Source organism: Dromiciops gliroides, chromosome 4 (assembly GCF_019393635.1).
Source record: "Dromiciops gliroides isolate mDroGli1 chromosome 4, mDroGli1.pri, whole genome shotgun sequence".
NCBI lineage: Eukaryota > Metazoa > Chordata > Mammalia > Microbiotheria > Microbiotheriidae > Dromiciops > Dromiciops gliroides.
The window spans coordinates 190,180,917-190,207,947 of NC_057864.1; the positions used below are offsets into that span (position 1 = coordinate 190,180,917).

General features: G+C 42.4%; 1 protein-coding gene and 1 pseudogene across 1 annotated transcript; both read right to left on the reverse strand.

Annotated features, from left to right (window-relative positions):
* Positions 1 to 2,824: 2,824 nt before the first annotated feature.
* On the reverse strand, positions 2,825 to 3,517 carry LOC122726291 (annotated as a pseudogene).
* Positions 3,518 to 4,917: 1,400 nt separating this feature from the next.
* LOC122726603 (40S ribosomal protein SA-like) lies at positions 4,918 to 5,925 on the reverse strand. Its single transcript, XM_043964429.1, has one exon. It carries the CDS (start codon positions 5,883 to 5,885, stop codon positions 4,998 to 5,000), a length of 888 nt encoding a protein of 295 aa, XP_043820364.1. The 5' UTR covers positions 5,886 to 5,925; the 3' UTR covers positions 4,918 to 4,997.
* Between the last annotated feature and the right edge of the window lie 21,106 nt (positions 5,926 to 27,031).

The window sequence follows — 27,031 nt, forward strand, 5'->3', positions numbered from 1 at the left end:
GGTACTCCTGACTCCAGGGCTGGTGCTCTATCCACTCACCCTTTTCATTTTTGATGCTGGTAATTTGATTTTCTTCTTTCTTTCTTTCTTTTTTTTGTGGGGCAATGGGGGTTAAGTGACTTGCCCAAGGTCACACAGCTAGTAAGTGTCAAGTGTCTGAGACTGGATTTGAACTCAGGTCCTCCTGAATACAGGGCCAGTGCTTTATCCTGTGCCACCTAGATGCCCCTTCTTTCTTTTTTTAAATGAACCAAATCAAATTAACCAAAGGTTTATCTATTTTATTGTGTTTTTTCATAGAACCAGCCCTTAGTTTTATTTATTAATTTTATAATTTCCTTACTTTCAATTTTATTAATCTCTCCTTTAATTTTCAGAATTGCCAATTTGTTATTTAATTGGGGATTTAAAAATTGTTCTTTTTCTAGCTTTTTTAGTTGCACGCCCAATTCTTTGACCTCTTTCTCTATTTTATTCATGTAGACATTTAGAGATATAAAATTTCCCCTAAAAACTGCTTTGGCTGCATCCCATAAGTTTTGGTATGTTGTCTCATTATTGTCATTCTCTTGGATGAAGCTATTGATTGTTTATATGATTTGTTCCTTGACCCACTCATTCTTTAGGATGAGATTATTTAGTTTCCATTTAATTTTTGGTCTATCTTTCCATGGCCCTTTATTATACATAATTTTTATTGCATCATGATCTGAGAAGGATGCATTTACTATTTCTGTCTTTCTGCATCTGACTGTGAGGTTTTTATGCCCTAATACATGGTCAATTTTTGTGTATGTGCCATGTACTGCTAAGAAAAAGGTATATTCTTTTCTATCCCCATTCAGTTTTCTTCAGAGGTCTATCATACTTAATGTTTCTAAAATTTTATTTACCTCTTTAACTTCTTTTTTCTTTCTTTCTTTCTTTTCTTTCTTTTTTTTCTTTCTTTTTTTTTTTTTGATGAGGCAATTGGGGTTAAGTGACTTGCGTAATTGTTAATTGTCTGAGGCCAGATTTGAACTCAGGTCCTCCTGAATCCAGGGCCGGTGCTCAATCCACTGTGCCACCTTGCTGCCCCCTTAACTTCTTTTTATTAATTTTTGGTTAGATTTATCTAGTTCTGAAAGGGGGAGATTGAGGTTCCCCATTAATATAGTTTTGCTATCTATTTCTTCCTGTAACTCACTTAACTTCTCTAACAATTTGGATGCTATACCACTTGGTACATACATGTTTAATATTTATATTATTTCATTGTCTATAGTACCTTTTAACAAGATGTAGTCTCCTTCCTTATCTCTTTTAATTAGGTCAATTTTTGCTTTTGCTTTGTCTGAGATAAGGATTACTACCCCTGCTTTTTTTTTTTTTTGCTTCAGCTGAAGCATAATATATTCTGCTCCAGCCTTTTACCTTTACTCTATGTGTATCTCTCTACTTCAAATGTGTATCTTGTAAATAACATATTGTAGGTTTTTGATTTTTAATCCACTCTGCTATCTGCTTCTGTTTTATAGGAGAGTTTATCCCATTCACATTCACGGTTATGGTTACTGTGTATTTCCCTGCACCTTATTTTTTGCCTTGTTTGTATTTTTCTCTTTCCTTTTCCCCTGTCCCTTCTCACTAGTGTTTTGTTTCTGGCCACCTCAGTCTACCCTCTCTTCTATCAGCCCCACCTCCTTTTTGTCCTTTCCCCTTTCCTCTCCGAGTTTTACCCTCCCTTCTATCAGTACCCCATCCTTTTCTTTCCCCTTTCCCCTTTTACTTCCCTATAGGGTAAGATAGTATTATATACACAATTAAGTATGTATGTTATTCCCTCTTTGAGCCAAATCAGATGAGAGTAAAATCAAAACAATGCTCACCCCTTCTTTCTTTCCTTCTGTTGCAATAGGTCTTTTGTGCCTCTTCATGTAATGTGATTTACCCCATTCTGCCTTCTCTTTCCTCTTCTCCCAGTATAATCCTTTTTGTTTCCCCTTAAGGTTTTTTTTTTAATATCATCACATCAGAATTAACTTATACCCACACCTTCTGTCTGTGTGTACTCCTCCTATCTGCCTTAATAAAGATACAGTTCTCAAGTTACAAGTATCTTCTTCCCATGTAGGGATGCAAACATTTTAACATTATTGAATAACATGTTTTTCCCTTTTTACCTTTTTATGTGTCTCTTGAGTCTTGTATTTGTAGATTAAATTTTCTGTTCAGTTCTGAGATTTTCATTAGGAAAGTTTTAAAGTCTTCTATTTCATTGAATGTCTATCAATATTTTCCCCTGAAAGATTATGCTTAATTTTGCTGGGTAGTACATTCTTGGTTGTAATCTGGAATATCATATTCCAAACCTTCTGATCCTTTAATGTTGAAGCTGCCAGGTTCTGTGTAATTTTTATTGTTGTTCCTTGATATTTAAAGTGTTTCTTTCTGGCTGCTCGGAGTATTTTCTCCTTTACTTGATAGTTCTGGAATTTGGCTACTATATTCCTTAGCATTTTCTTTTTGGGGTCTCTTTCAGGAGGTGGATTCTTTCTTTCTTTCTTTCTTTCTTTCTTTCCTTTTCTTTTCTTTCTTTTTTTTTTCTTTTTGCTTCCTTCAAATTTACCGTAAATGGAGAAAGGCCTGGTCCATTGGATGAAGGGCTAAGGAGCTGAGAACTGGTGGACACAATCTACTAGATGGAGAAAGGGGTAGCTTGAATGGGACCATGGTGGGAGGGGAATCCACATCACAATCGAATGAGAAGGGGAGGGGTAAACCAGACTTGTGGAGCCTAGTCTCAGCTCTGTAAGTGAGAGAGTGAGAGGACCGCATGGAGAGCTCAGTTTTTGGCTTGGATGATGTCCAGGAATTCAGACTTAAGGGAAGCTCCACCCACCAGGAAGCCATCTACATCAGCTTGGCATGCCAGATCCTTACAGTTGGCCCCTGTCACAGAGCTTCCATAAATGATCCTGGTAGACTGTGATACAGATTCTGAGATGTGGGTCTTAAGCCAGCATCAAAGCTTCTCACGTACCTCTTGGGCCTGTTGGGGTGTGGCTAGGACAACTTTGCTCCAGTCCTTCATGTTATCTGCAATGGCCTTAGTCTAGTCAAAAACCACCTTTTCAGTGATTCCAGCTTCCCTCTCAACCAATTTCTCATCAATACAAGTGATCACTCCCAGGCCTTCTGACAGGGCATGGGCTACCTTCTGTCCAAAGATATGTCTTCTTTCAGGGTGTCCCAGGATCACCCAGTTTGGCCCCACAGTCCTTAATCACGGCCAAGCTGATCTCCCCAGTAAATGCACCCTTGGCCATTTTGTAGCAGTTCTGAGCAGTTATGCCAATTTTTGCATCCAATTTCTGACTAACAGTCAAGGTAGATGGAAGGGGCTCCACCATACCACTTTGGTGTTGGTGGGCACCTTGGCCCCATTGATCAAAGTGATGAGCTCCCCCAGACACTTCTTGTCACCATTTATCTTCCAATTGCCCCTGACAAAGAACTTCCGAAACACCATGGCTTGTCGGTAACAGGTAGTGACTCGGGAGGAGATTGAAGGTCAGTAGCAGAGCACCTGGATTCTTTCAGTGACTCTACTTTTTCCTCTGGTTGTAAGACATTGGGGGCAGTTCTTAATAATGTCACGAAAGATGCTGTCTAGGCTCTTTTTTTGATCATGGTGCTCAGGTAGTCCAATTATTTTTTATTCATTCATTCATTCGTTTGTTTATTTATTTGCAGTGCGGTGCAGGTTAAATGACTTGCCCAGGGTCACACAGCTAGTAAGAGTCAAGTGTCTGAGGTCTGATTTGAACTCAGGTCCTCCTGAATCCAGGGCCCGTGCTTTATCTGCTGTGCCACCCAGCTGCCCCAGATTTTTCTTATATTGTCCCTCCTGGATCTATTTTCCAGGTCTGTTGTTTTTCTGAAGAGGTATTTTGCTTTTTCTTCTACTTTTATATTCTTTTGATTCTGCTTTACTTCTTCCTGTTGTTTTATTGAGTCATTAGCTTCCATCTCCTCAATTCTGATTCTATGGGAATTATTCTCCTTTTCCAATTTTCCAATTGTATTTTTAAGACATTATTTTCTTTTTCAAAGCTATTGACTTTCTCTTGCATAACTCTCATTTCTTTCTCCAATTTTTCTTCTATTTCTCTTATTTGGTTTATAAAATCCTTTCTGAGCTCTTTCATAAGGGCTTTTTGGTCTCAAGATCAATTTTTCTTCCCCTTTAAGGATTCATATGTAGGAGTTTTATCATTGTCTTCCTCTGAGTTTATGTTTTGATCCTTCCTGTCACCATAGTAACTGTCAATAGTGAGGGTTCTTTTTTTGTTTTTTATTAATATTTTTGTTTTTATTTTAGCCTCTTTTGCGCCTTTTAAGGTTGAGTTCTGCTCCTGGAGTACAGTGTGCACTGTCCAGAGCTTCTTTTGCTGGGTTCTGGGGGACCAAGTCACCAGCTTTCTGTTCTGAGGCATCAGCAGCTTGTGGCTTCTCACTGCACTGGAGTGGCCCAGCTTAGTTGGGCTTGCTAAGTAGCCGATACCCCAGCTTGCAGATTGCCTTCAGCGTTGGGATTGGAGACCTCACAACTGGCCTGCTATGCCACTAGCTTGCTGGGTTGGGATCTCAGGTCCTCAGCTGCTGATCTGTGCTGTGACTAGGAGCCTTTTGCTGGCTTGCCCAGACACCCTCTGAGCTAAGCTGTGCTCCCCTTTTACCCAGATGAAACACACCCTTCCTGAAGATCTTCTTGGTTAACTTAAGTCAGAAGATGGTTTCACTGCGGGGTTTTGGCAGGTTTTGCAGCTCCAGAATCTGTTGCAAGCCTTAATTTAATATTGTTTCTGAAGGAAATTTGGGAGACCTCAGGCAGCTTCCTGGTTTCACTCAGCCATCTTGACTCCTGTTCAGTCATTTTTTTTTTTTTTAAGAAATCAAGATTTATTTTCCTTCAAGAATCTTTTCCTTCTCTATTAGAGCATCTGGGATAAAACTTAGGACCACTCTGTGGTAGTCCCTACCCACTCAGTGGCCTGAGCAGTAGGAGCCGCGGACCAGTCCTCGGTAGCAGGCTGAGCACTCCAGTCTTCAGTAGGGAACTGCTGAATGGGCACAGATGGCACCTGCACTCCCTCAGACCAATCAGCCACCTCTGGTTGAGCAGCAGTGAATTCTGGGGCAGGGGCAGTCCATTCACCCTGAAATTCCTCCTTTGTCACTGCCTTCTCAGCTGCGGCCTGCTCTTCCTTCTCAATCTCCTCTGGATCCCTGTAGAAGTAAAGATCAGGCATCACTTCCCACGGGTGTTCACGGGAGATGGTACCACGCATACGTAGGACTTCACGGGCCAGCATCCACCACATCAGACCCACAGAGTGAGCTCCCTTGTTGTTGCATGGAATGGCAATGTCCACATAGCGAAGTGGAGAATCTGTGTTGCACAATGCAGTGGTTAGGAGGTTAACATATGATGCTTCAGTCAGAGGCTGGTGATCTGCCCGAGGATCAGTGACCACCAAGAGACGAGGTTCCCGGAAAGCTGCCTGAATCTGGTTAGTGAAGGTGCCCGGAGTGAAACGTCCAGCAATAGGTGTAGCACCAGTGGCAGCAGCAAATTTCAGAACAGCTCGCTGGCCAGTGTTCCTGGATGAGATAACACTAACATCAGCAGGGTTTTCAATGGCAACAATGGCACGAGCAGCGAGCAGAAGCTTTTCCCAAGTTCTCTTCAAATTAATGATGTAGATGCCATCACTCTTCCTTTTGTAGATGTACTGTTCCATCTGGAAGTCCAAATTAGTGCCACCCAAATGGGTTCCTGCAGCGAGGAATTTGAGGACATCCTCTTCCTTCATCTGCAAGACATCCAGGGCTCCGGACATTGTGGAAGTTTCCCTTTAAAGTTATGACGGAAACCGAGTACAACGCCGTATGGATCCCTCTTCTGGGTAGCGCGGAAAGGGCCTGTTCAGTCATTTTTAAATTGTGTCCAAGTCTTCAAGACCCCATTTGGAGTTTTCTTGGCAGAGATGCTGGAGTGGTTTACCATCTCCAGCTTACTTTACAGATGCAGAAACTGAGGCAAACAGGGCTAAGTAACTGGTCCAGGGTCACACAGCTAGTAAGTATCTGAGGCCCTATGGTCAAAATTGTCAATATCTATTTCCCATCTATTTGCAAAAGCCTAGAATGCACTCCATTTTTTTCTCTGCTTCTCAGAATCCTTCTCTTCCTTCAAAGCTTGGCTCAAATTTTACCTCTATTGGCTATCCCTCTATTTGTGGGTATTCTCTTCTTCACACTAACTTGTCTTTAGTGCTCTATGTACATGTTGTATCTCCATACTATCTAAGCCCAGCAGAGGGGGTTAGGTCTCTGCTCCTTGAAGGCAGAGACTATTTCATTTTTTACTATGTGTCCCCAGTATCCAACACAACCCCTTGCACATAGAAAGCAATATTCAATCAATATTTATTCATCAATGTTTTTGTTGAATATTCATGATGCTTTATTGTTGTTGTCATTAGTTATTGTTGTTTTTGTGATGGTGGTGGTGGTGATGGTTGTTGGTAGTAGTAGTAGTAGTAGTAGTAGTAGTAGTAGTAGTAGTAGTAGTAGTAGAAGAAGAAGAAGAAGAAGAGGAGGAGGAAGAGGAGGAATCTTTAGGCCAAAAGGCAGAATTCTGCTAGGTTAGCTCTGATTCCTTAAGAAATAGAAATCTTCAGTTAAGCCTAGGTCTAGGAGAGTCTGTTGTAAGGCAATAGAGAACCATTAAAAGTCTTCAAGCAATAGAGATCATTGATATTCCATAGTCTTTACTCCCTAATACCCATAGAAAGGATGGGAGGAGGCAGCAAGAGGCCATTGGACAGCCCTTGGAAATCCTATTCTTAATACTCTATTCCTGGTCACTTTATTTATTCAACAAATAATTATAATATTGTTATGCAGTAAATAATAATTATTGTTTTGATAGAAAAATATGACTAGCATTTATATTGTTCTGCAGGGTTTGTAAAGCACTTTATATTATCTCGTTTTATCCTCACAACAACCCTATGAGGTGTAGGCCACTACAACCCTATTTTACAGATGATAAAACTGAGACAGAAACAGGAAGTTACTGGCCCAATGTCACACAGCCGGTAAGTGTCTGAGGCAGGATTGCTAGCCACCAGCCATATATGTACATGAAATGGTTCAGAAATGTAGAAGGATGGGGTCCCTGACCTAAAGTGGTTTACAGTGTAGTGAGACACACACACACACACACACACACACACACACGCGCGCGCGCGTTACCTCAGTTGTAAGTTCTACTGAAGTCTTCTCTCAACCTCATTGGGATATAGAGGTGACTTCTCATGGGTATGAGGGATCTGGACTAGGTGACCTCTGAGGTTCCATCTAGCTTTAAATCTATGAACCTATGGTCCAGTAACTATTAATTTTCCCTCTCATTCCTTCTACTCTCAGATCCTAGGAAGAGAATAAAGAGAACACACATTTTGGGACTGTCCCATTGACATGGAACAGTGTTTCATTATAACTTCCACTATAGAAAGAGGCTTTCCTCATTCTCCCTTGGAAGATGTTTAGATGGAGAGGTATATTAACACTTTGGCCAACACCAACAATCACCCTTCTCTCCTCACCTCTTTTCTGGGCATAGAAACCTTGTCCTTGAGCCTTGCTATTGCCGTGCCACCTATTGTCCAGCAGAGAGCACTCTTGTCTCATAATGGAGACTCCGTTTGATTTTTTTTTTTTTTTCCTCCCCCCCCTCCCCCACTGGCCTCTTGCCTGGGCTTGGGTCTCCCTAGAGAGAGGGAGGGAAAGACCAAGTTGCGGGAGTCTTGTTTTCTCAACCCAAAACTGAGAGGCCTCTCCCCTTTCCCCCCCACCCCCACCCCCACCCCCTGCTGCCGGGCGTTGGAAGCCCGAGCTTCCCAAAGACCCAGAATCTGGGTGGGGTAGGGAAGGAGAAAGAAGTCAACACCAGGGTAGATGGTAGAGGAAGCAAGCAGAGTGGAAAAGCCATTCAGGTGGAAGTGGGCATCAGGAAAGTGGGACAGATCTAATCTCTTTGCCTCCAAACATTCAACAAAACCCTTTGCTGCTGCCTTCTCTTTTTCTTCCTAAATCTTCCCCAATCTTCAGGGTCCAGCTAAACTAGCAGAATCTCTAGGCTGGAAGAGACCTCAAATGTAGCTAGCATTTATATAACAAATATCTCATTTTATCCTTAAATCAATCCTGAGAGGTAGAGGCTATGATTATCCTCATTTCACAGATAGGGAAACTGAGGCAAATGGGTTAAATAACATGCACAGTGTTACCCACCTAATAATTGCCCATTTGCCTGATTTGACCTTAAGGATCAGCCCTCTATCAACTGCACCATCTAGTTAATAAATGATTATCTAGCCTTCATTTAAAGACTGTGTGTGTGTGTGTGTGTGTGTGTGTGTGTGTGTGTGTGTGTAGAGAGAGAGGCTCGCTGTCTCCTGAGGCAGCCTAGTCCCCTTATAGGCAGATCTAATTTCTTTTTTTTTGATTGATTGATTGATTGATTTAGAGTTTTCCCCAAGTTACATGTAAAAAATAAATTTTTAACATAGATTTTAAAAAAACTTTGTGTTCTAAATTTTCTTCCTTCCTCCCTCCCTTCCCACTTTAAGAAATCAAGCAATTCAATATAAGTTATACATGTGCAGTCATGTAAAACATCTCCACATTAGTCAGGTTGTGAAAGAAAACAGACAAAATACTTTTAGAAAGAGGAACTAACAAAAAAAAATTATGCTCCAATCTATATTCAGATACCATCAGTTCTTTCTCTGTAGATGGACTGCATTTTTCATAAATCCTTCTGACAGAATCCTGCTCATCATTTCTTTCACATTTATTATTGTTAACTGTATTGCCCTCCGACCTATTCCCTCCCCTTGATATTTACTCTATTTTCTATCTTCTTTCACCCTGTCCCTCCTCAAAAGTGTTTTGCTTTTTACTGCCCCCTCCTTCAATCTGCCCTCCCTTCCTTCACCTCTCCCTCCATATCCCATTCCCCTCCCACTTTCTGGCAGGGCAAGATATATTACTATACCCACTTGAGTGTGTATGTTATTGCCTCTGAGCCAATTCTGATGAAAGTAAGGCTCACTCACTCCCCGGCTCCTTCCCCATCTACCCTTCTACTCCAGAAACTTTTTCTTGTTTCTTTTATGTGAGTTACTTTACCCTATTCCACCTCTCCCTTTCCCTTTCTTCCAGTGCATTCCTCTTACCCCTTAACTTTATTTTAAAGATGTTAGTCAGAGGGGCAGCTAGGTGGTGCAGTAGATAGACCACCGGCCCTGGAGTCAGGAGTACCTGAGTTCAAATCTGGCCTCAGACACTTAACACTAGCTGTGTGACCCTGGGCAAGTCACTTAACCCCAATTGCCTCACTAAAAAAAAAAAAAGATGTTAGGCAGATCTAATTTCTAACTGTCTGTGGCACTTTTAAAATTTGCCTGGCACCTTACATATATTATCTCCTTTGAACATCTAGGCCACTGGTCTCCAACTTTTTTCGATAGTGCAATCCATCAGTAAAAACTTTTGAGTATACCCTCTCAAATATGTATATTTGCTTATTTGTAAATTATGAACATGTAGTATTATATTGATAATTGTGTACATTATAGAATTTCCAAAAAAGCTATTTTAATAATAAAATCATATTTTATTTCATGGTCATGGCATAGTTGGACTTACACTTTAGGAAAATCACTTTGGCAGCAGTGTGAAGCATGGATTAGAGTGGTGGACCAATTGGCAAGCTGTGGTCATTTTCTAGGGATAGGTGGTGAGGGCCTGAACTGAGGGAGTAGTTATGTGACAAGGGAGAAGGGGACAGATGTAAGAGATGTTATGGAGGTTGAAAAGAAAATATTTGGCACAAGATTGACTGTGGGGTGAGGGAAAGTAAGGAGTCAATAACATGGTCAAAGGCATGGGTGACTGGGAGGATGGTGAGACCCTGAACAGAAACAGGGAAGTTCAGGAGAAGGTAGGATTTAGGACAATGATAATGAGTTCTGTTTTGGACATGTTAGATTTAAGTTGCCTAAGGGACATCAAGTCAAAATGTCCAGTAAGCTATTGGTAATGTGGGAGCAGTTTCAGGAAAGAGATTGGGGCTACATATATAAATCTCTGTGTATTTCCCTTATTTGCATAGAGATGATTATTTAATCCATGGTTGCTGATAAAGTCATAGAGTGAAATACTGCAAGAAAAACAAAGAGTGTTCAGGTCAGAACCTTGAAGAATATGCATATGTAGGGGGCTGAGATATGAATGAAGAATCACACAAAGAAAACTGAGAAGAACTAGTCCCCCCCCCAAAAAAAAAAGATGAGCAAGATGATTTCAGAAAGACTTATATGAACTGATGCAGAGTGAAATGAGCAGAATCAGGAGAACATTGTAGACACTAACAGTAACATAGTGTGCTGATCAACTACAGATGACTTAGCTCTTCTCAGCAATATAATGATCCAAGATAAAAAAAAGGACTCATGATAGAAAATGCTCTGCACATCTAGAGAAAGAACTGAAAGAGTCTGAATGCAGATCAAAGCATACTACTTTCACCATTTTTTCCATGTTTTTTTTTCCTTTTGGTCTGTTTCTTCTTTCACAACATGACTAATATGGAAACAATTTTTACATGATTGAATATATATAACCTATATCAAATTGCTTACCATTTTAAGAAGAGGGAAGGGGAGGGAAGAAGAAAGAAAAGTTTGGAACTCAAAATTTTGTAAAAATGAATGTTAAAAATTGTCCTTACATATAATTGGAAAAAATTAAAGTATTATTTAAAAGAAAGAAATAGTCCAACAGATCAGAAGAAAACCAAGAGACAGCAGTATTAGGATATCCCAGAGAAGAAAGAGTAAATATACAAAACAAGAGCAACCTGGTCAACATGTCCTACCCTGCCAAAAGGCCAGAAGTGATGAAGATTGAGCAAAGGCCAGCATATTTAGCATTTGGAGGATTTATTAGTATTTTTGTTTGTTTGTTTTTTGTTTTTTTTGGTGAGGCAGTTGGGGTTAAGTGACTTGCCCAGGGTCACACAGCTAGTAAGTGTTAAGTGTCATGTCGAATTTGAACTCAGGTTCTCCTGAATCCAGGGCCAGTGCTCTATCCACTGTGCCACCTAGCTGCCCCTAGAGATGGTTTTCAATATTTGTTTATATAAGATTTCCAATTTCAAATTTTTCTCCCTACCTCCCCTCCCCCCTCCCCTAGACAGCAGGTAATGTGATATAGGTTTTATATATATATATATACATTAAACATATTTCTGCATTAGTCGTGTTATAAGAGAAGAATCAGAGCAAAAAAGGAAAAACCTCAAAAAAGGAAAAACAACAGCACCAAAACTAAAAGAAATAGCATGGTTCAGGGGCAGCTAGGTGGTGCAGTGGATAAAACACTGGCCCTGGATTCAGGAGGACCTGAGTTCAAATCTGACCTCAGACATTTGACACTCACTAGCTGTGTGACCATGGGCAAGTCACTTAACCCCCATTGTCCCCTCCCCAAAAAGAAATAGCATGGTTCAATCAGCATCCATATTCCACAGTTCTTTTTGTTTTTTTTCCTGGATTTGGAGAGCCTTTTCCATCATGAGTTCTTTGGAACTTTCTTGTACTATTATATTGGTGAGAAGAATCTAATCTATTACAGTTGATCAACACATAATGTCGATACTGTGTATAATGTTCTTCTGGTTCTGCTCATCTCACTCATCATCAGTTCATGCAAGTCCTTCCAGATTTCTCTGAACTCTTCCTGCTCATTGTTTCTTACAGCACAATAGAATTCCATTACATTCAGATACCACAACTTGTTCAGCCATTCCCCAATTGATGGGTAACCCCTCAATTTCCAATTCCTTGCCACCACAAAAAGAGCAGCTATAAATATTTTTGTACATGTGGGTCCTTTTCCCTTTTTTATGATCTCTTTGGGGAAAAGACCCAAAAGTGGTATTGCTGGGTCAAATGGTATGCACAGCTTTATAGCCCTTTGGGCATAATTCCAGATTGCTCTCCAGAACGGTTGGATCAGTTCACAGCTCCACCAACAATGCATTAGAGTTCCATTTTTTCCACAGCTTCTCCAACATTTGTTATTTTCCTTTTTTGTCATATTAGCCAATTTGATAGGTGTCACGTGGTACCTCAGAGTTGTTTTAATTTGCATCTCTCTAATCAAGAGTGATTTAGAAGGGCAGCTAGATGGTGCAGGGGATAGAGCACCGGCCCTGGAGTCAGGAGAACCTGAGTTCAAATCCAGCCTCAGACACTTAACACTTACTAGCTGTGTGACCCTGGGCAAGTCACTTAACCCCAATTGCCTCACTAAAAAAAAAATAGTGATTTAGAGCATTTTTTTCATATGGGAATAAATAGCTTTGATTTCCTCAACAGAAAACTGCATCTGGGACAATATTTACTGAATTTCTCCCCACTTCTGTCCTAGAAACCTCCTAGAAGATTACTGAGCTTACTTATCTGTGCCAAGGCAATTGGCCCCAGATTCTGGATTCCAGGAAGTAAAGCTGCTCCCCACAAGTCCTTATTCTTCACCACCAGTACCCCTCCCCTTACCCTCTACAAACTCACACACATACTTGTAAGATCTCTAATTCACTCAGCAAACACTTATTAAAGTCTCTTATGTACAGAACACGGGGGTATGCCCAGGAGACCTGTGTGTATTACCTCCCCTCATAGTTTATAATCCAGTAAGAAAGATGTGACAGATAGGCTAACAACTATTATACAAGGCAATAGGGAGGTACTGCAGTGATGAGTAGAGAGAAGAGTGATACATACAGATTTATGTATAAAGGAGATAAGAGTATAAGTTACTTAAAGGGACAACCTAGAGGAAGAGGAAAAATGGAAGTGGGAAAATGTTTAGGAAAACCATTGAAATAGTGCAGGTTGGAGATAATGACTACAGGGGTGGTGGTATTAGAAACAGAAAAGGGAAGAGAAATGAATGAGAAAGATAATGGTAGCAAAACCAACACTCCTTTGTGTGGCTCTAGTCAGTCACCTATTGCCTGGGTGACCTTGAGCAAGTCTCTGTGTGCCTCAGTTTCCTCATCTGTAAAATAAGAAAGATGGATTGTCAACTCTAGGATTATGATTCTGTGACTTGGTACCTGCTTGTGTATAAGATGGGGGGGAGAATAACACTGAACTTTTGAACATGAGGGGAAAGAGAAGGGAACTAAGAATTTATATAGCACCTGCTATGTGACAGGGACTTTACAAATATTATCTGTCTCATTCCAGATCCTTACAATAATCCTGTGAGATAATAAAATAATAATAATAATAATAATAACTAGCATTTATACTGTGCTGACTGGTGCCAGGCAAGTGGTAGTGGATAGAATGTCAGGCCTGGAGTCAGGAGGACTCCTCTTAGTGAGTTTACATATAGACTCAGACACTTACTAGCTGTGTGACCCTGGGAGAGTCACTTAACCCAGTTTGCCTCAGTTTTCCCATCTGTAAATTGAGAATGGCAAAGCACTCCAGTATCTTTGCCAAGAAAACCCCAAATGGGGTCATGAAGAGTTGGAAACAACTGAAGAGCCAGGCACCACACTGAGCACTTTGTAGTTATTGTCTCATTTGAGCCTCAAAACAACCCTGGGAGGTAGGTGCTAGGCTTCTCTTCATTTTACATATGAGAAATCTGAGGCAAACAGATGAAATGACTTGTCTAAGGTCACACAGCTAGTGTGACCTAGTATTAGGTCAGATTTTAACTCAGATCTTGGAGACTCCAGGCCCAGGGCTCTATCCACACAAGGCCGCCTTGGGCCTGGACAAATGGCAACAACACCAATACAAATATTTAAGGCAGGAGGAGCAGGTTCTGGGGTAAAGCTGTGTCTCTGCAGGTCTCATGGTTGTTGATCTTTTTCCAGCGAAAACATTTGTTATAAGGGTTTTATTATTTTCTTTAACTGTTCAATTGGAGAGGGAGGCAGAGAATAAAAATACTTAACTGGAAAAAAAATTTTTAAGGGGGTGTGTGTGCTGCGTTGATAACACCTGGGTTCCCAGGAGAAACTTGGGCCATTCCAAGTTCTTAACAAGTCCTTTGGCTTCTTCCTCCAGCCCCGACCCCATCTGCCAGCACAATCTGAGATTCTTCCCTTGACACATTAGCCCCACCCCATCTCAATGAAGGCCTGGGACAGAAGGATCCAGGCCTCTATCCCTAAAAGTGCCTCTCCCAAATCCTTTGGTCCCTTAATAGTGAGATTCTAATGGGGAAGAAGATGAACCCAAAGTGGAGATTAGATTCCTGAAACCCCCTCCCTCTCCTACTCCCAGTTATCTCAACTCTAATTACTTTTATTTTTATTATTATTATTTTTTTTTAGTGAGACAATTGGGGTTAAGTGACTTGCCTAGGGTCACACAGCTAGTAAGTGTTAAGTGTCTGAGGCTGGACTTGAACTCAGGTACTCCTGACTCCAGGGCCCGTGCTCTATCCACTTCGCCACCTAGCTGCCCCTCTAATTACTTTTAAAGGCTCCTTCCCACTGGGGAGGAAACCCTGAGGGGGAGGGCAGGAGGGATTTTGTTTGGGGAAAGGGAGTAGAAGTGGAAAGGAATGGGTTTTGAAGCACTGGACTCCCCAGAAAAAAATTCAAGGTATGAAAAAGGCTATGGGGGTACCCCCCCAAAGCTAAAGAAACTGTACAGAAGTCCCCAAATAAGAGGCACACAGAAAATCTTCTATAGGATTAAAGATCATAGACTTAGAGCTGGAAGGGACCACAGAGGGCATCTAATACACCCTCCCTCATTTCACAGTTGAAGAAACTGAGGCCCAAGTTCAGACAGCTATTAAGAATAAGAGGCAGGGCAGCTAGGTGGCGCAGTGGATAAAGCACCGGGCCCTGGATTCAGGAGGACCTGAGTTCAAATTGGGCCTCAGACACTTGACACTGGTTGTATGACCCTGGTAAATCACTTAACCCTCATTGCCCCACAAAAAAATTAAAAATTAAAAAGAAAGAATAAGAGGCAGGATTTGAAACTCGGGTCTTCTTGTGGTTTGTTGTTTAGTTATTTTCAGTTGTGTCCCACTCTTCATGATCCTATTTGGGGTTTTCTTGGCAGAGATACTGGAGCGATTTGCCATTTCCTTTTCCAGTTCATTTTACAGGTGAGGAAACTGAAACAAACAAGATTAAGGGACTTGCCCAGGGTCATGCAGGCAGTAAGTATCTGAAGGTGAATTTGAACTTAGCTCTTGAACTCAGGACCTTCCAAGTTGTCCTACACCAGAGTCAGTGCTCTTTCCAAGAAAAAAAAATCAGATTTGGGATAAAGCTGGCCACATCCCAGAGGTCCCTGAATACTCCATTCTACATGATTTGATCTTGCCCTTGAAGGCCCACTTCAGATATCACCTCCTTCATGAGCCCTTCCCAACTAGAAATGATCTCTCCTTCCTCCATTGTCTCTGTCCACTTTTTTTTTTAACCTTCTCCTATGCAATTAATCCTTGATCAGTATCATGATTATGTCTACATGCCCCTACACTAGATTGTAAACTCTTGGAAGGCAGGAACTGGGTCCTTTGCTTCGTCTTCCCAGTGTCTACCTAACATTTGTTCAGTTTGTGGAATAAAATCATGACCATATTGAGTTTCTGGCTGAGCCCCCTCTCTCATCCTTTCTTCAATCATTCTAGGATTGTGCATCCTAGCCTGCCCCCTTCTCTAACTAGGATTCCTCCCTCTATCAATTTTCATACCCAATCCCAACTTTTCCCCTTCATCCCTCAATCGCCTAAGTATGAGTCATGGGGTGGGGGCAGTCAAGGAGACATACTTTCTTTGTGGACTTGAGGGAGGGGGAACAGACTCTCAGACTTTTCTCATCCCTGAATCCCCCCCTTTATCCACTCTTCACTCCATATATCATCTGGAGAGCCTCTCTTGTCCTTTCCTCCAAAAAATCCAGGGATGTAGAAAGAATACTTGAAGAGGGCTGGAAGAAGGGGCATCATTTCTTTGGGGTGGGGTGAGATGGGGTGGGCCTCAGAAGAGAAGAAGGGGAGAGGGGAGGGAGAGGAGGGGTTGCATGTTTGAGGCCAGAAAGCAGAGCCAAAGCCAGAGAAAGAAAAGCCTCCCAGTAAAGTCCCAGTAGGGAGATATGCAAAGAATTGCTAATTGCAACTAAATGAGGCCTCTTTGTGGGGGGAAGAGGGGCAGGCTGCACTCAGCTGTCAGGGGCTACAGCCCCATTGAGAGGGGGCCTGGGTTGAAGCAGGCCTGGCCAGCCCTCTCTTCACATGTAAAGCAGTTTTTTGTCTGGGGGAGTGGGGCTGGGGCAATGGAGCTGGGGAAGAGGCCCAAGCCATTAACATTTTACTTTTTCCCCCTAAAAAAGGGAGGTAGGGTGCTGGGATACCCTCCTCCTACCATGACGCCCCCTCACCCCCACCCTCTCCACTTTCAAATCCTCCATGGAGAGAGATGGTCGTGGGGGTGCTGCTTGGCAGAAAGGGGTGGGCCTGAAACCCACCCTTCTTTTCCTATGCTGTGGGAAAAAGGCTGGCACAAAAGAGTGGGCAGATCCAGAGAGAGGGGGTGGTTGGCTGGGACCAGAAGGCTTCAGCTCTCCTACCCGGCCAGCACCCAGAGGTATTTAGGGGAGAAGCCCTAGAATCCTTGAAAGAGAACTGTGTGTTAAAGATAGAATATCATGGAATCATAGAACAGAAAGGGACCTTGTAGTCCATCCCCCTCACTTTACAGAGGAAGAAACCAAGAGAGATGAAGGGACTTGGCCAAGGTCACACAACTCCCTCCCCTCCAAAGGTGTACTCAGTGCTGGGGTTTGCCCTTTTTGACTTCTAAATCAACCTCTGATAGTCTCCCTTATTTTATCATCGTGCCCTAGTCTCCCCATCTAATGTAGAAAGGGTAAAACAGAGGGAAGGAAGCCTCTAGAAACAAGTATCTTTTCCCTGGGGAAAATAAATATATAAATAAATAAACAAACAAACAAACAAGCAAATAAATAGATAAAATTTAAAAATAAATAAATAAATGGGGGAAAAGAATGAAAAGAAGGATCATTGAAACTTTTTTGACAAGCAAGATGTCTTTTTGTTTGTTTTTGTGGGGCAATGAGGGTTAAGTGACTTGCCCAGGGTCACACAGCTAGTTAAGTGTCAAGTGTCTGAGGCTGGATTTGAACTCAGGTCCTCCTGAATCCAAGACCAGTGCTTTATCCACTGCGCCACCTAGCTGCCCCCAAGCAAGATATCTTTGAAAGTAACATGTTGAATTTTAGCGAAGAAAAGTAAGCTGTGTATAATAGATATTCATGGTTTCACATGTAATTCCCTTTTTTCTATTCTACTTTGCATATGGAAAAGTGCTCTTTTTTTGGTGTTCATTAAATTTGGAATAAAATGAAAGTTTTTTAAAAAGAATGTAAAAATAATTTTTTAAATGTTTTACATATGTATAACCTATACCAAATTGCTTGCCTTCTCAAGGAGAGAAGTAGGAGGAGGAAGAGAATTTGGAACTCAACATTTTTAAAGATTTATGTTAAAAATTATTTTTACATGGAATTGGGAAAAAATAAAATATGTTTAAATAATATAAACTCCTTGAGGACAGGCATTGTCTTACTTGCTTTTATTTGTGTTTCCAGCACCTAGCACAGTACCTAAAACATAATACTGTAACGATTGGAATGACGCCACCTGCTGGAGACTTACTGTAGAAGAGTTCCGCCCATGAAGGGAAGGTCTTTGAGGGCAAGACCAGGAGTCTTTTCTTTGGCATGAGGAAGTGACGCGGGTGAGTGGGAGGAGGAAGGAAGAGACTGGCACTCAGTCTCACTCTCTTTCCTTTGGACTCTGGTGGAGAGCGGAGCTAGAAATGTGCTCTCCCTTTAATAGATAGGAATCTAGGCCTTTCTCTCTCTCTTTACCAAATTATTGTTTTCCTTAATAAATGCTTAAAAGCCTAACTCTTGCTAAAGTTTATAATTTATTGGCGACCACTCATTAGATATTTTAGACAGTTTAGCTAGAATTTTAACCCTTAATAATAAGCAATTAATAAATGCATTTTCAATCATTTTTAAAAAGAGCTCTTACGCTCCCACCCCCTTACTTTTATCAGCCAACAAGAAAGTAGACATTAGTTCAAAGTAAATGAGCTCAGTGAATGGAGTACTGGGCCTGAAATCAGGAAGACCTGGGTTGAAATCCAGCCTCAGACATTTACTAGCTGGGTGACCCTGGGCAAGTCATGTCACTTCTGTTTATCTCAGTTTTCCCATTTGTAAAATGAAGATAATCATAGCATCCACCTCCCAGAGTTGTTGTGAAAACCAAATAATATGTGATAAAATGCTTAGCACAGCACCTGACACATAGTGAGCACTATATAAATGTTAGCTAATATTAATCCAAGGGCCCAGCAGATCAAGAGACAAGACTAGTCAGTATAACAAGAGGTACACTTTCCCGCAGTCTACTACACCACCAGTAAGGGAGGGCACATGCAGAAAGCACCAAGGCCCACAAATGGAACAGACATAACAGGAATCCAGAAGGCCTGGGAACACCTATGGAGGACCACGTGTAAGGTTTGTGTCTCAAGGTGCATGAGTATTTGGGGCAACTCACATGTCCAATGCTCCAGAGTTACTGATGTCTTCTGGTGTTACAATTACTCTGCTTGGAGGAGTTCAGAGAAACCTGGAAGGACTTATATGAACTGATGCTGACTGAGAGGAGCAGAACCAGGAGAACATTGTACACAGTAACAGCAACATTGTGTGATGAACAATGGGGATAGACTTGGCTCTTCTCAGCAGTGCAACAATCCAAAACAGTTTCAAAGGACTCATGATAGAAAATATTCTCAACATCCAGAAAAAAGAACTGTGAATTATGAATGCAGATTGAATCATACAGTTTCTACTTTGGGACTATTTTTTTTCCTTCCTGTTTGAGGTTTTTCCTTTGTGCTCTGATTGTTCCTTCACAAGATGACTAATGTAGAAATATGTTTGATGTGACTGTATACATATACAACCTATATCAGACTGCTTTCTGTCTTGGGGAGGAGGGAGGGAAGGAGGAGAGAAAAGAAAAATTTGGAACTAAAAATCCAGTGTAAACAAATGTTGAAAACTATCCTTATATGTAATCTGTAACTGGAAAATAATCAAATAAATTTAAAAAACAAAAAACCAAAACCAATTACTCTTCTCTCTGCTGGGTATTGCATCATATCTCCACTGAGCATTAAGTTGTATGTCTGTGAACATCAGCCAGGCTTCAACTCTCCAGCCTCTCTAGGGCCATGTGCTGCCCTCTGCTACCACCTGATGGATGTTGGCTAGTAAGCCTTTCTTTCCCTGTCCAGGGAGGGCTAAAGCTCCTTTACTGCCTAGACCAGAGCTACTCATAGTTCAATAGTGTGATCCTACTATAGTAGCATACTCATATTATCCTAGTATATGTAATATAATCATTGTATGTGTGATATGTTCCTAGCCCACCTATAGTAGCATACTCATAGTATCCTAGTATACATAGTATACTCTTTTTTGTTTGTTTGTTTTGGTTTTTTTTGCAGGGCAGTGGGGGTTAAGTGACTTGCCCAGGGTCACACAGCTAGTAAGTGTCAAGTGTCTGAGGCTGGATTTTAACTCAGGTACTCCTGAATCCAGGGCCGGTGCTTTATCCACTGTGCCACCTAGCTGCCCCATAGTATATTCTTGATATATGTAGTATACTCCTAACCCACCTATAGTAGCATACTCATAGTATCCTAGTATATGGAATATGATCATGATATATGTGATATACTCCTAGCCCACCTGTAGTAGCATGATGAATGGCACTCTGCTAGAGTGGTGAGTTTAGGAGCTCTGACCACTCCCACCCAGAAGGAGGAAGAAAGTTATATGATATAGTGACACTCCAATCATAAGGAACAGGGGGATAGGGTGAGATAAGGTACACTGCTCCCCAAGGGGCTGAGCTTACCAGTTCCCTTATCATGCCAGGGCAAGGAGTGGGAAGTATCTCTTCAGACCAGACAGACCTGGAGACAACTCCACAGAGACCACCAATCATTCTGGGACTGTGCATCAATCTTCACAGGAAACTAGGAAAACAGGGTAATCTGAACTCATTGTAGATCCTTAAATCTGTTGTATCTTTTGAATATAGGAAACAGCTAGGTGGTTCAGTGGATAAAGTGCTGGGCCTGGAGTCTGGAAGACCTGAGTTCAAATCCAGTCTCAAACACTTACTAGCTGTATGACCCTGGACAAGTCACTTAACTTCTGTTTGTCTTAATGTACTGAAGAAGGAAATGGTAAACCATTCCTGTGTGCTAGTTTAGAAAGAAAGAAAGAAAGAAAGAAAGAAAGAAAGAAAGAAAGAAAGAAAGAAAGAAAGAAAGAAAGAAAGAAAGAAAGAAAGAAAGAAAACCACATAGGCAGTAGGGTGTGTGGGATCAAGAAGAGTCACATATGACTAAACAACAACAGTCCTTTGAATATAGTAAGAAAGTGCATTGGATGTCCTAAGTGTTCATTTTGCCAGGAACCAGAAAAGGTTAGCAGAAGCTCCATAGGCTAAGATTAAGTTTATTTTGTTGATATCTTTTTACCTGGTATGGAGTTGAAATTCCTTGATGTAGCCTCTCTATACACAGATGGTACAATTGATATCCAAGGCTAGATATTGTTTGTTTGTTTGTTTTTTTCTTTTCTTTTGTGGGGCAATGGGGGTTAAGTGACTTGCCCAGGGTCACACAGTTAGTAAGTGTTAAGTATCTGAGGCCGGATTTGAACTCAGGTACTCCTGACTCCAAGGTCAGTGCTTTATCCACTGTGCCACCTAGCTGCCCCGATATCCAAGGTTAGATATTGAGGAGCCAAATTCCTCTGGGGTGATACCAAATTCAGTCTATCTCACAGTTTCTTAATTGCTTGGACTATTTCAACAGCTAACACTTCCATGGGCAGCTACGGGGCACCACCAATAGAAAGCCAGGCCTGGAGTCAGGAAGACCTGAGTTCAAATCTAGCCTCAGACACTCATTAGCTGTGTGACCTTGGGCAAGTCACTTCATCCTATTTACCTCAGTTTTCTCATCTATAAAATGAGCAGGAGGGGGAAAAATGGCAAACTGCTCCAGTATCTCTGCCAAGAAAACCCTAAATGGGGGGGGTCACAAAGAGTCAGACACAACTAAAACGATTTAACAGTATCAAAAAGACACCTCTATGGGGTCCACTTTGCTCTATTTGCCAGTAGGGGACAAAAATGTCAGGAAGGAGAGCCCCTAATCCCTAATCATAAACTAGAATGAAGACATCACTCAAGAGGAACAAGACACAAGTAAATCCAAGTAAATCCAAGTAAATCGCTGCCTTCCTTCTGAGATTATCTCCAGTGTGCCCTTTCTATATCTTTATCCTTTTTGTGACCTTTGTAGATGGTTATTTTCATTTGTCTCCCCCATTAGACTATAAACACCTTGAGAGCAGGATTTGAGGGAGGGTTGTTTGTTCTGTTTTTCCTTTCTTTGTATCTCCAAAACTTAAACGAAATGCCTGGCACATAGTAGGTGCTTAATAAATTCTTATTGACCTGACCTGACCTGACTTGGGAAAGTCTTTTTTGTATATGTGATCTATGTCCTCCTCTTACTTGGTTCTTAGGAATTGGGCAGAAAAGGGAAAACAATGAGGAGTACTGTCTCCAAAAATTCCCTTTTCTTGTCCAGAAGTCGATTTCTACTGCCCCTTTCCCTCCCTGCCCAAATCCACTGTCTCAATTTCCTCTTTTTCAGGTATAGACAAATCCCTACCAATTTCTGAGGGAAGAAGCTCTTCCAGGATCCTCATTCTATATATTACATCCTTGGAATTCCACCTCCCTCCTCCTTAGGTTGCTTATCCCCATAACCCAAAGCCAGTCCCTTTGATTCCTTCTCCTCCATGTTGTCTTCTCTCTCACCGGTCCTGCTAGCAGAGTATGAAGAGACCCCTTCAATTAGAGGCCCACCCCCTCCTTCCATCACCCAAGCCCCAGGCTGCAAAGGCACTCGCTCTGGTTCAAGCCCCAAACTGCTCCCCCTCCCCATGCCCCCGATCCCTCCCCAAAGACTCCTAATCCATCTCACCCAGCTGGAAGCCCCTAAGCTGCCTTTTCCGCTGCCTTCCCCAGCCTGCTGTGGGTTCTGCAGCTTTCTATACCACCCTTGGCAGGAGCTGTGTTGTACAAGCCGAAGAGAGCAGGCCCCTGCAAAGAGGTCATCATCGGTGCTTAAGGCAGCTTCCAGCTCCCGCAGCCAGTTCTAGAGACCAAAAGCAAGGCAGCACCCCCACTCCCCCACCTCCCCAGGGTTTCTCCTCTTTCCTGGTCTTATCCTGGCTCCATCCCCACATACACACTCTCCATCCAGCTCTCAGACTGGGGGCAGAGTCAAGCTGGAGAAAGGGGGAAGTCTGGATGGGGAGAGAGTGAAAGTAAGAGTATCACACTTGACAGTTGATCAGTCAACAAGCATTTATTAAGCACCTACTATGTTCTGGACACTGTGCTAGGAATACCAAAAAAAAAAAAAAAAAGAGGCAAAAACCCTATAGCCCTCTGGCTGTAAGGGCCAGTACTCCCTGCTTCTACATTACTAGTTAACTACCTCACCAAGACAAAAGTGTGCCCAGCAGGTGTTACTCAAAATGTGTCCTTATCTTCCTCTCTCACCATAACACTACCCCACCCTCAATCAGATCAGTTGTGGAGGTAGTTAGGAAGGGAGGAAAAGGTGCCTAGGAAAAGGTAGGGAGATTCTGTGGCTTGTTGAGAAGGGTAGTTGGTAGGGAGGGGAGTAGTAGGGGAGATGGTGATGACTGGGAACTGAGTGATGGAAGCTGGGGGCTGGGCTTTCTCTTTTCTGGAGGATTCCTAAGGAGCTAGGCAGAAGGTCTTCATTGGAATGGGGATGTGACTTGGCATCACTTCCTGGCCCCCATCCTGACTTCCTTCTTAATTCCCCCTTCTATTAGGTCCCAAACCCTGGATCTTCTCCCACCCACCCCTTTTAATCATTTCTTTCATTCTTTTTCTCTCTAGAACTGCCCCTTTTTTCCTAATACTTCTCTCCAACAACCTCTCCCTCCCCGCCTCCCCCCCACCCCAAACACCCTCCACCCCAGTCCTTTTTAACTAGTCTTCACTCCAGGAAGCCAAACTTTTGCTAAGAGTTGTAAAGGGAGGGAATGACCATGGTGGGGGGGGGGGAGGGAGTGCGGTGAGGAGGTCTGTTTGTAGTTCAGATTTTTGTCATTCCAGGCCCCGCAGGCTCTCTCTAAGGGAGGGGCTAAAGAAGGGGTGAAGTGGGGTAGGAGCCCTTAGGGCACCAGCTGCAGGGAAGGAAAACTTCCTGGGGAGGCTGAGAAAGGGTCTCCCTCACAGATAGGGAAACAGCCACTCCTTCCCCCTCCTTTGGTACTGACCACCTTCATTCCCAAAATGTAATACCCTTTCCCACACACTCTGAAACATTTGGAATCATGGGAGCAGCCTTAAAGGTCTGGTCCCACACCTTCATTTTACGGATAAGGAAACTGAGTTACAGAGAGGGGTAACAACTTGTCCGCTTTCTCCTAAGAACTTATTCAAGTTGCCATGAAATGAAGTTATGTAGGCAGATCACTCAGAAACTCAGCTTATCCCTCTTTTTTCCTCAGTTTTCACCTCCTCTGAGTTCTAACTTTTAAAGCCCTTTACAATCTGGCCCCAACTTATCTTTCCAGGCTCATTGGACATTACTTCCTCTCTTGAACTGTTTGATCCAACCCAACTGGCCTTCTTTCTTTTCCTTACACTTTGTACTCCAGTCTACTCTCACCTTGCCTTTATCCTGGCTGTACTCCTTGCCTGAAATGCCTTCCCTCCTCACCTCTTCTAATATAATACCTCTCTCTTCCTTCAAAATACAGCTCAAGTATGACTTTCTATGTGAAACCTTTCCTGGTCCCCTCAACTGTTAGTGCCCTCCCTTCCTAATCAACTTATATTTAAATACTTTGTATTTATTCTCTTTATGTGTGTTCTGCATATAGTGTATGGCCTTGGTGTTTCTCCTTCTCTCTCTTTGTCCCCACCCTCCCCTTTAGAATATAAGCTCTTTTGAGTAGGGATTGCTTCATCATTTATTGGACTTCTATTCCAGCACCTGGTACACAATAAAGGATCAATCGATGTTTCTTGATTGATTAATAAATTGAGAGATTAATTTGCCCCCACCAATTCAAGAGTTTTCAAAGTGCTCTGATTCCTGCAGATTAATGGAAGCAAGATCTGAGGTGTGACTAAGCCATCACTTTCATTCCCAGTCCAAGCTCTAAAGTGCATAATGTCTCATTAGTTTCTTTCTCCTTATTCCCTCAAGGTAAACAAGACTCCTGAGGACTCTTATTTTCCTCACTGCCTTTTCAGACTTTGTCCTATTTCATCTCGCCTCCCATCCAGCTAATTGGAACATCAAATGTTAATCACCAAATTACTCTTAGATGGGGGGAAAAAGGGAAAATGGTCCTAGTAGACCTCAGGTTTTACTCACTCATTCCTTTTTTTGTGTGTGGCAATGGAGGTTAAGTGACTTGCCCAAGGTCACACAGCTAGTGTCAAGTGTCTTGAGGCCAGATTTGAACTCAGGTACTCCCGAATCCAGGGCCAGTGCTTTATCCACTGCGCCACCTAGCTGCCCTTCACTCATTCTTGTTTGTTTATTTTGTTTTGTTTTGTTTTTTGCAGGAAACGGGGGCCAAGTGACTTGCCCAGGGTCACACAGCCAGCAAGTGTCAAGTGTCTGAGGCCAGATTTGAACCCAGGTACTCCTGAATCTTGGGATTCAGGTACTCCTGAATCTGGGTCGGCGCTTTAACCACTGCGCCATCTAGCTGCTCCACTCATTCTTTTAAAAAAAATTTTTTTTAATTGAGGCAATTGGGGTTAAGTGACTTGTCCAGGGTCACACAGCTAGTAAGTGTTAAGTGTCTGAGGCCAGATTTGAACTCAGGTACTCCTGACTCCAGGGCCGGTGCTCTATCCACTGCGCCACCTAGCCGCCCCTCCACTCATTCTTAAAATGCTCCCTTTCCCCCTCAAGAAGGCCTCTAACTGGTCTGGAAATCTCTCCATAGGAAGTGACCATCTGGTGACTTCTCTAGAAAGATGGGTAAGCTAAGGCCTGGATAACATTAAGTAGTCTCACCCACGGTCACATGATTTTTTTTATTGACATTACTTCGACCGCAACCCTGGTCTCTTGACTCCTAGCCCAGGCTCAATCTTACCTCAATCATGCCTCCTTCATGTCTTTACCCTATCTTGCATGACTACCCTACTTGAGAAAAAGGGCCATCACGCAGCAGAGACTTCAATCTGTGGCAAAAACAGAGCTGGGTAACAAGTGAGTGGGGTCAGAGCCTGAGAAGCAGCTATAATCTGAGAGAGTAGCCATTGATAGTATAGGTAGAGAAGGATACAGCCATGAAATCTGGGCACTGTCCCAGGCATCTTGTGAATACTGTATAGATGGAGGGGTTTGATGCTCTCACACATACCTCTTTCTTCTACCTGACCTAAGGTATCTTTGACCACCCTGGCCCCTAATCATAAGATAAGGTAGGGTGGAAGGAGTAGCAGAGTTCTCAATCCATGATTAGGGCTAAACAGTTATACTGGCATGTCCAGTACTAGAAGATGGCATATGGGGGGAGGAATTCTTGGAGGAGGAGGAAAAGGTGGAGGAGGATATGGGGAAGAGGAGGATGAGGGGAAGAACAAGGAGAAGGAGGAAGAGGAGGGAGAAAACTGAAGCATAGGCTAGGTCAACAAACTAGTCAAGAGTCATTCATTCCCCAATTGTAAAATGGTCAAAGGATATGAACAGGCAGTTTTCAGATGATGAAATTAAAACTATCTGCAGACATATGAAAATCACTACTGATTAGAGAAATGCAAATTAAAACTAGTCTGAGGTACCACCTCACACCTATCCAATTGGTTAATATGACAAAAAAGGAAAATGATAAATGTTGGAGAAGATGTGAGAAAATTGGAAAACATGGAGAGGGTCATTATGTGTAGAAGTTCAGGTGGGGAGCAGGGTAGAGGGTAGGTTCATTTACTCATGTACTTTCCAAAGATCCCAGGGAAGGATTATATTAGCACCTCATACCAACCCCAGCCCCTCCTGGATCACTGCCTTGTGGCAAAGGGGCTTGCATGGCTCAATGAGCTATGTATGATCTTTGCCCTGGAGGATCACCCAAGATACAGTGGAAAGTTCTGACAAAAGGTGATCTGCTAGAGAAAGAAAAGGCAAGGGGGCAGCTAGGTGGTACAGTAGATGAAGCACTGGCTCTGGATTCAGGAGTACCTGAATTCAAATCCGGCCTCAGACACTTGATACTTACTAGCTGTGTGACCTTGGGTAAGTCACTTAACCCCTATTGCCCCACACAAAACCAAAACCAAAACCCAAAACCAAAACCAAAAAACAAACAAGAAAAGGCAAACCACTCCAGTATCTTTGCTAAGAAAACCTCCATGGATGATAATGGAGGACAGCAGGAGCCTCCCTGCTAGGGTCCACAGGGTCACAATGAGTCGGACACAACTGAACAACATCAACTAACCCTAGAAAGAGATCCTCAGTCACTGGCAAATCTTTATTGATGATAAAATAACATATTCCTAATCCTTTACATCCATATAATATTTTTATGGCAATTCATAATTGCAATGTGATAGTAGTTAGAGAGCTGGTGCTGGAGCTCATTAGACCTTGGGTCAGGTCCTGCCTCTGACATGCACTGGCTGTGTGACCTTGGATTGTGTGACCTCTCAG

Coding starts and splice junctions, on each gene's coding strand:
- LOC122726603 (XM_043964429.1), bottom strand. CDS start 5,885: ATGTCCGGAGCCCTGGATGTCTTGCAGATGAAGGAAGAGGATGTCCTC.